The sequence below is a fragment of the Mus caroli genome, chromosome 4 (assembly GCF_900094665.2).
Source record: "Mus caroli chromosome 4, CAROLI_EIJ_v1.1, whole genome shotgun sequence".
Taxonomy (NCBI): domain Eukaryota; kingdom Metazoa; phylum Chordata; class Mammalia; order Rodentia; family Muridae; genus Mus; species Mus caroli.
This window is the reverse complement of record NC_034573.1, coordinates 95,420,268-95,432,433: the sequence shown is the minus strand read 5'-3', so window position 1 is coordinate 95,432,433 and position 12,166 is coordinate 95,420,268. Positions and strand designations below refer to the sequence as shown.

The window sequence follows — 12,166 nt, the reverse complement described above, 5'->3', positions numbered from 1 at the left end:
TCCCACCCACAAGGGGCCTTTCCCCCTTGATCACTAATTGAGAAAATGCCTTACAGTTGGATCTCATGGAGGCATTTTCTCAACTGAAGCTCCTTTCTCTGTGATAACTCCAGCTGTGTCAAGTTGACACAAAAATAGCCAGTACAGTATGTGAGGTAGAAGCTAAAAATAAAGTACTCATAAAAAATTAACATTTCAGATAAGCTTTTTACTTTGTAACTAATGGTGCATCAAGATGAAGATAGAAATGAACTTATAAGAAGCAAGTACTTCTCAGGTGAATGTCACACATCTAAGTAGATAACAAAAAGATTCATTACTCAAGGGTGTAACTCAGCGGTAGAGAGCTGGCCTAATATTCTGGAGACCCCGGTACCACAAAACAAACAAACAACAACAACAAAACAGCAATGACAAGAAGTAACTATATGAGATCACGTCTAGGAAGCTGCCATATGCTAGGTCACATGTGTACCAAAACTGCTGTAAAAAAAACTCCTCAGGGCTGGAGAGATGGCTTAGCGGTTAAGAGCACTGACTGCTCTTCCAGAGGTCCTGAGTTCGATTCCCAGCAACCATGACTCACAATCATCTATAATGGGATTTTAAGTTAGCAAGGTCTAATACAGTCAGAAAAAATTCCATCACTTGAAACAATTATCTTATCAAAAAGACAATGTTGAATACATCAGTGTGGTAGAAACAACTACCTCATCTAACTTTCCCTAACCCACTGCCATCTTCCATGAGGAATCTGGCCTCTTCATCCTGGGGTGCTACACCCCTCTGGGTTCACTTTACATCTCCCACCCACAATAGTTCAGTGAAGCCAGCTCACACTGATTTCCAGGGTGCAGAGCCAAAGGCACCAATGCATTGACCTGGGATTCTCCTCACTTGATCTGGCTATCCATCACTTGAGGATAACAAGCTCCATGTAGGACCCGAGGCCTCACCTCTCCATCAGTGATACCTAACTGGCTAAAGAGCTCCATCCTGGGTGAACTTTCTCCACCCTGGTGTACTTTCTTGTGAAGAAATACAAACATCATACTCTCTATGGAAAATAACTGCCCGCTCCAGGACAAGCTTAATCATGTTTTATGCATACTGTCCTTTCCCCATATCCATCCACTGCTGGCCATTGCCCCTGGTACTTTGAGAATCTCAAAGTACACTCAAATCCAGTATCCACTGAAACACAAGTGTTTTGCATATTACTCAGGAGCCAACAAGTCTGCAGTTCAATGTGGAGTCTGCAATGACTATTTGCCAATAACCTTGAGTACCCTACCAAAGGGTATTTCCTTCCCTCACATTAAGGAGTTGAAGGGGGAATGCCAGGTCCCTCTTTGTATTTTACTTCTTTCACACTGGTGAACTGCTGTGCAACCTTTAAACCTTCTAGAGACTCATAAGCACTATTTGGATCTCTCCCACCAGGAACTCCGGTTTGACAGAAATCTTACCACCTTTGCTTTCAAGTAACTTGGACAGTTACAATCACCCGTTTCATCTCTTGGGTATTGTAGAACCTTCTGATTCCAATTCATTTGTCAGTGTAAGGCCTTCAGATATGCCAAAGATCTTCTTCCTCATAAAAATCAGACCCCTCCATAGAGCTCAGTTAAAGCCATTGAAGACCCATTTCAGTATTTGACGCCCATTCCTATCCTGCTTTGTGGAATGGGCATCAAACACTGGCTCTCAAATCCACATTTCCCTCAATCACCTATCTGTCCTCTGCTGTCTTCCTGCCCCTGATATACAGGCACCCATGCTGCTAATAACCGACTTAAAGGTGGCAGTCTCTCGGAAGCCTGTATCCCTCTGATTTCCTCAGTCTTCAGCCTTGTCTGAAGGATAATTGAGCAGTTCTATCACTCAGTTTCTCTGCTTCTACTGCACTCAATTATTGTCAGACTGTCTCTGACCTGTCAGCTCCCAAATAATGACAGAGACTTATTATTTTTAATTAAAGCTGCCAGGGTCTAGCCCCAGCGGTTCTTTCTAATGGGGAAGAACTTCGGCTGAGGCAAGACTTGGTCTTACAAAATATTTAGGGTTGCTGTTTAATAATAAAATGTTTGCCTATGTTAAGTCTAATCAGTTTGCTGCTTTAGCTGACCTACCTGAGTTCCTCTAAGGCCAAAAAACTGAAATGTCTGGTGGTTAGCATCTCATCAGGGGATTAAGGAAAGTAGCCTTGAGCACCTTAGCAGGGGTTGAATAAAGTAGGACAGCCTGCCCCACTCTAACTTCTAGCCTGCTAGTTGAGGTCACAGGAAGAAAAGAGGGACATTTTGAAAAGTAATTTTAATCTTTATTTCTAAGTTCTCTCTAAAAGGCTTTCTATGAAAGTTCTCTTCGAAAGTTCTTCAAAAAAGTTGTTCTTCAATTCTGTTTTTAAAAGTTCTCGATGGTCTCTTCTCTTAATCTTGCTCTTTCCTCCATCTCTGATGTAACAATGCCCTCGTTCTGAATTCCTTATTCCCAATGCTTTTACTTCCAATTGCTATATGTGCCGATGTAATCTTTCTTAGTCTTTTGTGCCTTTTCCAGGAGAATAGATCACGTGGCTTATCCAACCATCCCCTCCCTTTTCTTTTCTTGTTTTTACAAAAGCTCACTAGAAGTTCAGACATAAATTCAAATCGTAAATTGAATAAGAAGTTTACTACAGAGAATGTTACATGCATATCCATTAAGAGTAATTATCTAGCTAAACATTCATTATCTGTTACTAGTTCAACAGGTTCATTGAAAGTTAAAAACCTTAATTTTTGTGACTAAGTTATTCGTGAAGTTTTGTATTGATAAACCCAGTCAGTATTTTATCTTCTGTCCTTAGTTCCCTTTTTATGACCTTTGGCAAATTGTTTTACAACATCTTGGAATGTGCTTTAAGTTGTAGATGCCTGCTTGCTTTCTCAGAAGCAATTAGTTGATGACACTTGAGTTCTCATTGCAGTTTTGATTATCAGAGAAGACTTAATAGCAGTCCTATAATAAAAGAGCTTAATAATCACAGATATAATTTTAGGAATTCTTATAGAATCATCAAGAATTAAGAAATCATCTATTTGTCTATAGAGCATCACTACAAAACAGTCCATCTTCATTGTTCTGCAGAGGTCTGTTCAGAAGGGTGGGCATTGTACTATATATATAATAACAAGAAAAGCATATTAATAGTAGGAATCTTTCCTAAAATATAATCTTCTCGGCCTTGCCTAGAAAAGCAAATCTGTCAATAACTTTAACAGTTCATGACAGAAACACCTCAGGAAGATCACCTGCTAGTTCTTTGATTCTCCTTGATGGCTGCTGGCATAAAGCTTACCCAATTAGCTCATATCACTTACTTAACCCATTTATGCTAATCTACCTTTGTCACATGGTCCACTACATCTCTCACACACAATTAGTCCTGGCACCTCATCCTTCCAACCTGTTTCCAGCTAGCGAATGCCACTTGCTATTTTTTCCCCTGAGTTCCTATCTCTGCCTGGATGTCCTGCCTCCCTCTCCTGCTCTGCCATAGGCCATCAGCTCTTGTTTGTTTGTTTGTTTTTCTGTTTGTTTGTTGTAAGGAGCCGCCCTCACATTCGCCATTACAAGATGGCGCCGGGGTAGTTTCCCACCCCATGTGCTCTGCCTTCCCCGTGACGACAACTCCGGCCGATGGGCTGCAGCCAATCAGGGAGCGACACGTCCGAGGCGGAGGACAGTCCTCCATAAAAGGGACGGGTTTCCGCCATTCGAGGGATCTCTCTATCTCTCTCTCTCTCTCTGGCGCTCTCTTCTCCACTGGCTCCTGAAGGGGTAAGCAATAAAGCTTGTGCCGCAGAAGATTCCGGTTGCCCTGAGCGTGTTCTTACCAGGGGGAACAAAAGCGTGGGCAATAGTTTGTTTGTTTGTTTTTTGAGACAAGGTTTCTCTATATAGCCCTTGCTGTCCTGGAACTCACTTTGTAGATCAGGTTGACCTTGAACTCAGAAATCTACCTGCCTCTGCCTCTCAAGTGCTGGAATTAAAGGCATGTGCCACCACTGCCTGGCCCATCCACTCTTTTTTAAACCAATTAGAAGTTGAAGGAGAAAAATGTTTATGAAACACTGATACTGGTGATGCTTTACAAAAATAACAATACCAAAATCCCAACAGTACTCAGCTCTCCGCTGGTACTGCAATCAACAAATAATACAAAGACAGCCTTTACACAGCACACAGGAAGATTATCCCAACACTCAGTATCATCAGTGAGAGGCTCTTCTCCATATCTAGAGGTCGCTCCCAGTTGATGTTGTTCAAATACTGAGTATCCCTGCTTGTGGCAGTTTCCTACACTATGCCTATTAGGGTCCTATCTGCATGCTGAACTGTGGCTTTTCCTTCATCTGTGATAACACTCAGACTTCTTCTCTTCTGTCACTTTTACATCACTTGCTTCTCACTCTCTAAACTTTCTTCCTAAGTTCTAAATTTTTGGTTCTCAAGAAGGGATCTTTAACAGATCCAGCTCCACAGTGCTCCTGCAGAATCCTCCGGACTGTGAGAAATACCAGGTCAACATCTATGTCTCATGTTTTTACTTCATTCTTTCTTCCAAATCAGAGGCTAAAGTAGAGGTTTGCATCTGCATGTCTTTTTCTTATGGGAATTCTTTCCTTCCTTTTATGGTTAAGCTCTTTCTGGGCAGACAGATGAACCTCAGTACAATGTCTTATCACCTATAGCAAAGACCATGCAATTAATGCCATAGCCTGCTTACTATCATATTCAGGGAATGTGATAGATCATCTGGTCCATTAGCTAGTTAAAGAGCATCTCCTCTCTCATGTCATAGACTTCAGCCATCCAGAAGGAATGCCACCACATTCTACATAGAGGAAGGTTGGCTATCTTAACTCTGGTATATCTTACAAGGATGCTGAACTCTAAGGTGGCTCAGTCTTGGTTGCCTTGTCCATAGCAGGAGAGAATGGAAGCACAGTAAAAGTCGTGTCAGGATTGTCTGCAAAATATACTTCACCCTCAGATGGATCAATCACAGTAGCCTGTCTTATTATCCACCACAAAGGAGCACATAGCTGCCCCTCCCTGATGGTCTGTGTACAGGAAGCTAGCCACAGAGATCTCTGGCCTAGCCTGGTGAGAGGGTTCAAGCCAAGGGGAAAGGGTACGCCCCACTGCTGCTGCCGCTGCTGCTGCTGCTGCCAAATGCCCCAGCAGCTGCTGTTGTTCTGAGGATGCTGCACTGGCTGTGCTGAACCAAGCTGAACCAAGCCAAGCTGAGCCAGGGAAGGGCTGGCTAGCAAGTAAGCACAGTATATGGGGAGCTTCTGGTGTCAAAAGCTTCGAGAGAGCATTCTCTTCCCAAGGTAGTGTTACAGCTCCCATGACAGATGCCCATAGAAAACAGAGTAATTCTCACACACGTCTATTCCTTCTGGATAGGATCTTATAGCTTTGGGATGAGTTGAGTCTGACAGCAGGTGCTTCCTATTGGCTTGGCCTAAGATGCCATAGCTACATGAGGAGGGACTTGTGGGTGCTGCCCCTACATGACTGATGGACACAATTCTCTCTATACGAGACTGTGGCTACATGACAGGGACCTGGAGTTGGTATCCTACCATCCATCCCTTCTGGATCTCCAGGGCTTCAAGCCCTAGCTCAGCCTTACCAGGCTTCCTCTCACTGTCCACTGCCTCACACCTCCCCAGATCACATTTGATTCTGTTGATTTCTGCCCAGATGCAAATTATATGACTCTTTCCAGGGAGACACAAACAAACATCTGTTCACCTCCAATGCAGCATCAACAACAGATCAAAAAAACCTAGTGAACCAATGAGTTTACTGGGGTTAGTTATGAGAGCACAAACAACTCAGAGGCAGCTACATCACCAAACCATCTACCCCAGCATAGGTGACAAATCATAAAATCTGCATCTCTGAGGCCCCCTCCCAACTTACACGTGGCTCTGTGAAAGAACCCCCTCCTTCCCATCAGTTGGTTAGGTTGCAACTTCTATAACTTTGGGAGGGACCTTGGAAATCTTTAACTTTCTCAACTTTGTAAGTCTTATACGTTTTATGAACTTCCTGTCTTATGACCTTCCCTCTCCAGGAAGGTTTCTGTTCAGAGGAAATGACTCTCCAGCAACTATATATAGGTCTGTCCTTAAATTAAAAAAAAAAAAAGTTAGAAGGGCTCCTGAATGGTTATCAGCTTATAGTCTTTATTAAATAGATGAGGAAGGAGTCATATATAGATGGGAAAATGTCACACAGTCAAGGGACAATATTCTTTTCAAATTTTAATTCATAATGTTTTTTTGGTCTTTAATTTTAAATCCAAACTATACCTTACTTTCTCTCTCTCTCTCTCTCTCTCTCTCTCTCTCTCTCTCTCTCTCTNGTGTGTGTGTGTGTGTGTGTGTGTGTGTGTCTGTGTGTCTGTGTGTCTGTATGTGTGTCTGTGTGTCTGTGTGTCTCTGTGTGTGTGTCTCTGTGTGTGTAGTGTGTGTGGTGTGTGTGGTGTGTGTGTGTGTGTGTGTGTGGTGTGTTTAGAGAGAGGGGGAGAATGATTCATTTTTGTCCTTAATAGACAGAATCTGCCTGTAGAAAGAGCACTTACTTTTTCATTTTGACTTCACTGTAGAATACCGATCGTCACCGCCGACAAAGAAAAAAGCCTTTGATTACACCCCTGCTGTTTGACCTTCATGTGCAATTTGGAGACACAATTACCCCATCTGCATCTAAGATCATAAAAAATAAACCACATGATCTTAGGAACCCAAAAAGGTAACTATTATAACTTACCTGAAAGATGTAAAGCATTGTATTTACTTTAGGTTGTTTGATAATATAAGAAATTTAAACTAGTCCAGCGTAGTGGTGTATGCCTTTAATCCCAGTACTCAGAAGGTAGAGGCAAGGGATATCTGTGAGTTTGAGATCAACTTAGTACACAAAGCAAGGCTCAATCCAGCCAGAACTACAAATGAGACCCTGTCTCAAAACAAAAAAGAAGCAGCAATATCTTATGACATATTTGTGGGTTAAAATTTACTAGATTAATATTCTGAATATTGCCATTTGGAAAATAGATATTACAATATTTTGCTAGTGTTAATGATAATTACAATTCTAATTTTTAAAGAAAGACTTTTTGAGTTAGGAGGTGGTGGCATACACCTTTAATCCCAGCACTCAGGAGAAAGCAGACAGGCCAATCTCTGTGAGTTAAAGACCTGTCTGTAAGAGTGTGTCCCAGAACAGCAAAGGCTACACAGAGAAATCCTCTAAAAATAAACAAACAAAAAACAAAAAGGAAAGAAAGAAAGAAAGAAAGAAAGAAAGAAAGAAAGAAAGAAAGAAAGAAAGAAAGAAAGGGGAAGAAAGGAGAAAGAATAAATGAAAAGAAAAAAGACTTTTCTTAAAATCAATTCTACTACTCTCATTTAATGTTAAATTTTATATAAAAATTTAGAATTTTACTTTTTTTTTTAAATTTGCCTAAAATCTTTCTCAGTTTCTTAGGAAGAGACTTTGAACTGGGGGTGTAGCTCAGAGACAGTGCCTGCCTATTTGGGGCTGGTATAGCTGGACATGCCATGCCATAATGAGTCACTGCCATCAGAGATGCAGAGGAGAGTCCAAATGTGCAGCAGGGTAGCATCGGCATCAGTTAGATGATGTGTGGAAGTTGTAAACCTTTTCATTTACTCAGTGAGAGAAATTAATGAATGAAGTCATGGAAACAGTGTATCCCGATGATATTCAGTAATGCGCCCAAGGTCACACACACAAGAGGCAGAAGGTGGATTAGGGTCAGCACTCCGTTTTCCTTTTGTGTTCTTGAATTTTAAAACTTTTCATTGTATTTTTGACTACACAACTACACACATGTACCTGTGGAGGGGTTTGTGTCCATATGAGTACAGATAAGCACAGAAGCCAAAAGAGGACATGAGATGGAATTTAAAACAGTGGTGAGCCACCTGCTGGGGGTTCCAGGAACCGAACCAGTGTCCTTTAGGAAAGCAGCATATACTCTTAGCCACTGAGCTATCACTCAGACCCAGGAGTTTTGTGGGTTTTATTGAAATCATGTCCAGCATAATGACTGCGCCCTTGAGCTTGGTGCCCAAGTACAGTGCAACTGTGGCACTTTACACTTAAGTGAGAACAAGGAGGTTAGGGATAATGGGGGTTACAGTGAGAAAAACTGGGGCGTGTTACGGTTGTTTTAGAGTCCTGTGTATTAGTCTTGCAAAGGCAGGTAGAAGTCAGGTGGACAAGCAGGTCCGAATCTAAAGTTACACACTGTGTGAACCATTGCTCTCCTTGTCTGCATTCTGACTGTGGTACAAATAACACTCTCTCGGACTTTTGTTATATGAGATTTAACAAAACATCAAAATGTTTCCATTATGGGATTGTAAGTTAAGAAAAGGGAGTTTGTGAACTGGTATAGAGGCAGGTACCTATAATCTGAGCATTTGGAAGCCAGAGACAGGTTCACCAAGAGTTTGAGGTAAAAATCTTCAAAATAAGTGCTTTTCGGCCTTTCTGACTTAGATTAAATTTGCCTCCATTTTATACTCCCAAGCCAGCTGCACTGAAAGTTTGCAGATAGAGGTAAAGTTAATCTTGGTTGCCAGAGAAGAAATATTAGAAGATAATAGAACCCTCTGAAAGAAGGGCCTTTGGAGAGGGCCTTAGGTCACTGAGACCTGCCTGAGAAAGTATCACCCAGCCCCAGCTTTCAGTGTGAATTCTCACTGTAGCCCAAGCTATAATCAAACTCATTGTAACACTCCTGAGTTAATCTCTGACGTGGACTATGGGATCTTGCTGTGAGCAGTTTTATTCTGATACACAATCCTACTATGATAAACTGCTTTGTTATAGGGCCAAAAGTAATTCAGTCAGTAAGTCATGGACTGAAACTTCCAATGCTATGGGAAAAAAAAAACTTTTCTTTTTTATTTCTTTCTTTTCTAGTCATAGAGAACTAACACAAAAATCAATACTGTATAAATAGATCTTAACTCCACACTGACTAAGTGGGGCACATCTCAGAAATTGTGAGATACTTGTGGGTAAAAGAGAGAGTTAAGAGGGGTCTAACTAGGAGAATTGGTTCATGGAATTGTTGAGACTGGGGAGCCCCAGATAGGCCTTCTGCAGGCTGGAAACCTTGGGAAGCTGGTGTGATGCCATGTCACCACATAAAAGAACGGAACCCTTGGTGTCATTTACCCATTGACTCGAAAGAACACGCAAAGACAAGAGCAGATACTATCAAATACTACCAGTCTATAGCCACGTGTTGTTTTCAACATTTGGAGGAGGCCGAGACATTGCTTTCAATACTCTCTTGCTTCAGTAAGTGGTCTTGGGTCTGACACCGCATCTTACACATATACCCTGTTCTGAGTCAAGGCCTTAAATGGTGATAAAAGAAGAGCAACATTCGTGATGCTCTGGGCGAGTCCAGAGCTTAGGAAGAGCAGTTGCAGTGCTTTGGGTCTTCCTTTTATGGTTGATCAGTTTTGCACAGGTTGAGTATGTAACAGGATGAGTTACATTGTTATAAAGGGTCTCAAATCACACATTCACTTGGTCACAGGATGGGTGAGAGTTTGAGCTGTAAAGGCAAGCTCTAAACAGCATTTCTCAGAAAAACCATCCCCACAGTAGCACATAAGGGAAGTTAGTGATCCAATTTTCACTCTGAAGTTGAAGACCTGAGAGCCTGAGGGAAGGTGGGAGAACTTTTGTCTTGGAGAGGTCAAAGAATCTAGAATCCTGGTATCCAAGAACAGGCAGAGCGAGTGTGTTCCTCAGAGGAGAGCAGAAGCTGAGTTTGTTCTTGTTAGACTCCCGAAGGGTCGGATGGTGCTCACCCATCTGCAGAGAGATCCCCTTCACTCCAGTAATTCCTGCACCTACCTGGTCTAGAAACACTCTACAGACCTATCCAGAAATAATTATTTGCCAGTTCTTTAGGTAATCCTGTATCCAGTCAACTGGCACCTAAATCAACTACCATATTGTTACCAGGGTTATTAGGGTCAGAACTTGGTCCCAGCAACCTTAACAAGTTAGGCTTGGCCACCCATCCATAATACATCATACAAAGAAATTACAATAAAAGGTTGAGAAAGCAGAGTTACTCACTGTGGCCACACTAAGTGGGAAAACAAATAAATAAGTTAGGTCCAGGGGCAGTTCTTCCCAACACACACACACACACACACACACACACACACACACACACACACTTTCAGGGTCCTGACATGGGGTTTCAGTTTAAATAGAGGGCAAGAGGTGTACATTGCTAAGCAACCGTGCTCAACGTGTGGTCATGCCCATCCTTTCTGCCTCATCGCCAGAGATCCCCGAAGGTGGACTGACAATCTCCCAGCACTGGGTGACGTCTCTTTCTCAGAAACCTGTTCTTCCTCTGGCTGGTGCTAGACTTCAGCCCTCTCCTTTGCTCAGTGTGGGATTTTTTGAGAAATTTCAGTTTTGGTTTTTTTTTTTTTTTTTTGGAGTCCATCATTTCAAGGACTGTAGTACAAGTTTTCCTCCTTAGACTATCTTTGCTCCTGCTGGGACAGTTGCAATACCTAGAAAAATGAGTTACAGTAAAGTTGCCCATGTACTACATAGATGCCGTCATCCTCCCTGCTAGATGAACTGTCCCCGAGTCCATCCATCACCACTTTCCACTCACATCTGTCCCAAATATCTTGAAGACATGTGTGATGATGTGTGTTCTGGTCAGCGTGTGAATACTGGCGTCCCATGTGCATGGGTTCCTACCCTGGCAGCACTGCCCCGCTGACCATCAGCAACACTTCAGGCTTCTCTAGTCAGTCTCAGTCTTCTGCCTTCAATCTGCAAAGCAGGAGTGTTTATATTTCTCCAAATTTGTATTTTAAATCTGTTTTGTAAATTTTCTGATTATTTTGATTTAGCACAATTTTCATTTCTTCCAGGTCTGTGTCTTTCAAATCTAAGCCTAACTCCAGAAGTGATCTTGAAGAGTCAGATTTAAGACCACCTATTCTTGGAACAATGACAAACTATGAAGAAAGTAAATTAATGGGTAATGCTCTGTGTGGTATAATTACTTCTTTTATTAATGAATGAGTGCTATTAGGTAGTGATTTACTAATTAATCACTCCCTCCTTCTGGTATCTTAACAATATTTTTATTTCTGTTGAGATAATTTGCATAACAAATAATTTTTTATAATTCACTGTATACATCCTCAACACACACACACTCAGACACACACACACACACACACACACACACACACACAGACACACACAGACACAGACACACTATATTTAGATGTAATCTTATTTTATTGCCCAGACTGAACTTGAACTCGTGGCTTCAGGAGATCCCTCTGGCTCATCTTCTCAGGTAACTGAGACTCCAAACATACACTGTCACACCTGATTCACAACACATTTTTATGAATATATTTTTACATTGATAGGGTTTTTTCATTTCTTTCCTGGGGAAACATGAAGGAATAGAAACTCAACCCAGCCAGATAGGGCACTAACAGACCAAGAAGAAAGATTTTATCCAAGTCTAGCTTGATGAATCAAAAATTCACTTGGATTATTTCTACAGATGTACATGGGTGAGAGGTTACCTATAGGAGCATGGTGACTATTGCCAGGATACTCCCAGGAAGCCCCTCTTCCATCAGCTACAGGATTGAAGAGCCCTAACCCTGTCAACCTTCCCACCTTCTGTATTTACTGGGATCCCTTTTTCCCAGACCACACACATCTTGGGACAGAGATGGGAGGAGGGGTGAGAGTGGTGACTGGAATCTCACCAGAGAGCCCAGTGACTCTGCCCTCTCCTAGGAAGGACCGGTAATAGCTTTCTGCCATAGGCACACCCCTCATTGTATTGTCCTTATTTCCTTACACGCAGAGGTCAAGATTTCCCATGTGTCACCACAGCACTTGCTGAGTCGTGATGGCCAATGGTCAAGTCACACCTAGAGGAGATACATCCACCACAGAGTGAGGAGATACACCCACCACAGAGTGAGGAGATACACCCACCACAGAGTGAGGAGATACACCCACCACAGAGTGAGGAGATACA

General features: G+C 42.1%; 1 protein-coding gene across 4 annotated transcripts in view; it reads left to right on the top strand.

Annotated features, from left to right (window-relative positions):
- Nucleotides 1–12,166, top strand: part of C4H1orf141 (chromosome 4 C1orf141 homolog) — a 54,240-nt gene that overhangs the window by 6,515 nt on the left and 35,559 nt on the right. For 3 of the 4 annotated variants that reach the window (XM_021160293.1, XM_029475866.1, XM_021160294.1), the window contains exons 3-4: nt 6,671–6,816; nt 11,025–11,134. In XM_021160293.1, the coding sequence (XP_021015952.1) occupies nt 6,671–6,816; nt 11,025–11,134 (256 nt within the window). Of the gene's footprint in view, nt 1–1,463; nt 1,524–6,670; nt 6,817–11,024; nt 11,135–12,166 lie in introns of those variants that run through there. The other variant, XM_029475867.1, reaches the window with a different exon arrangement.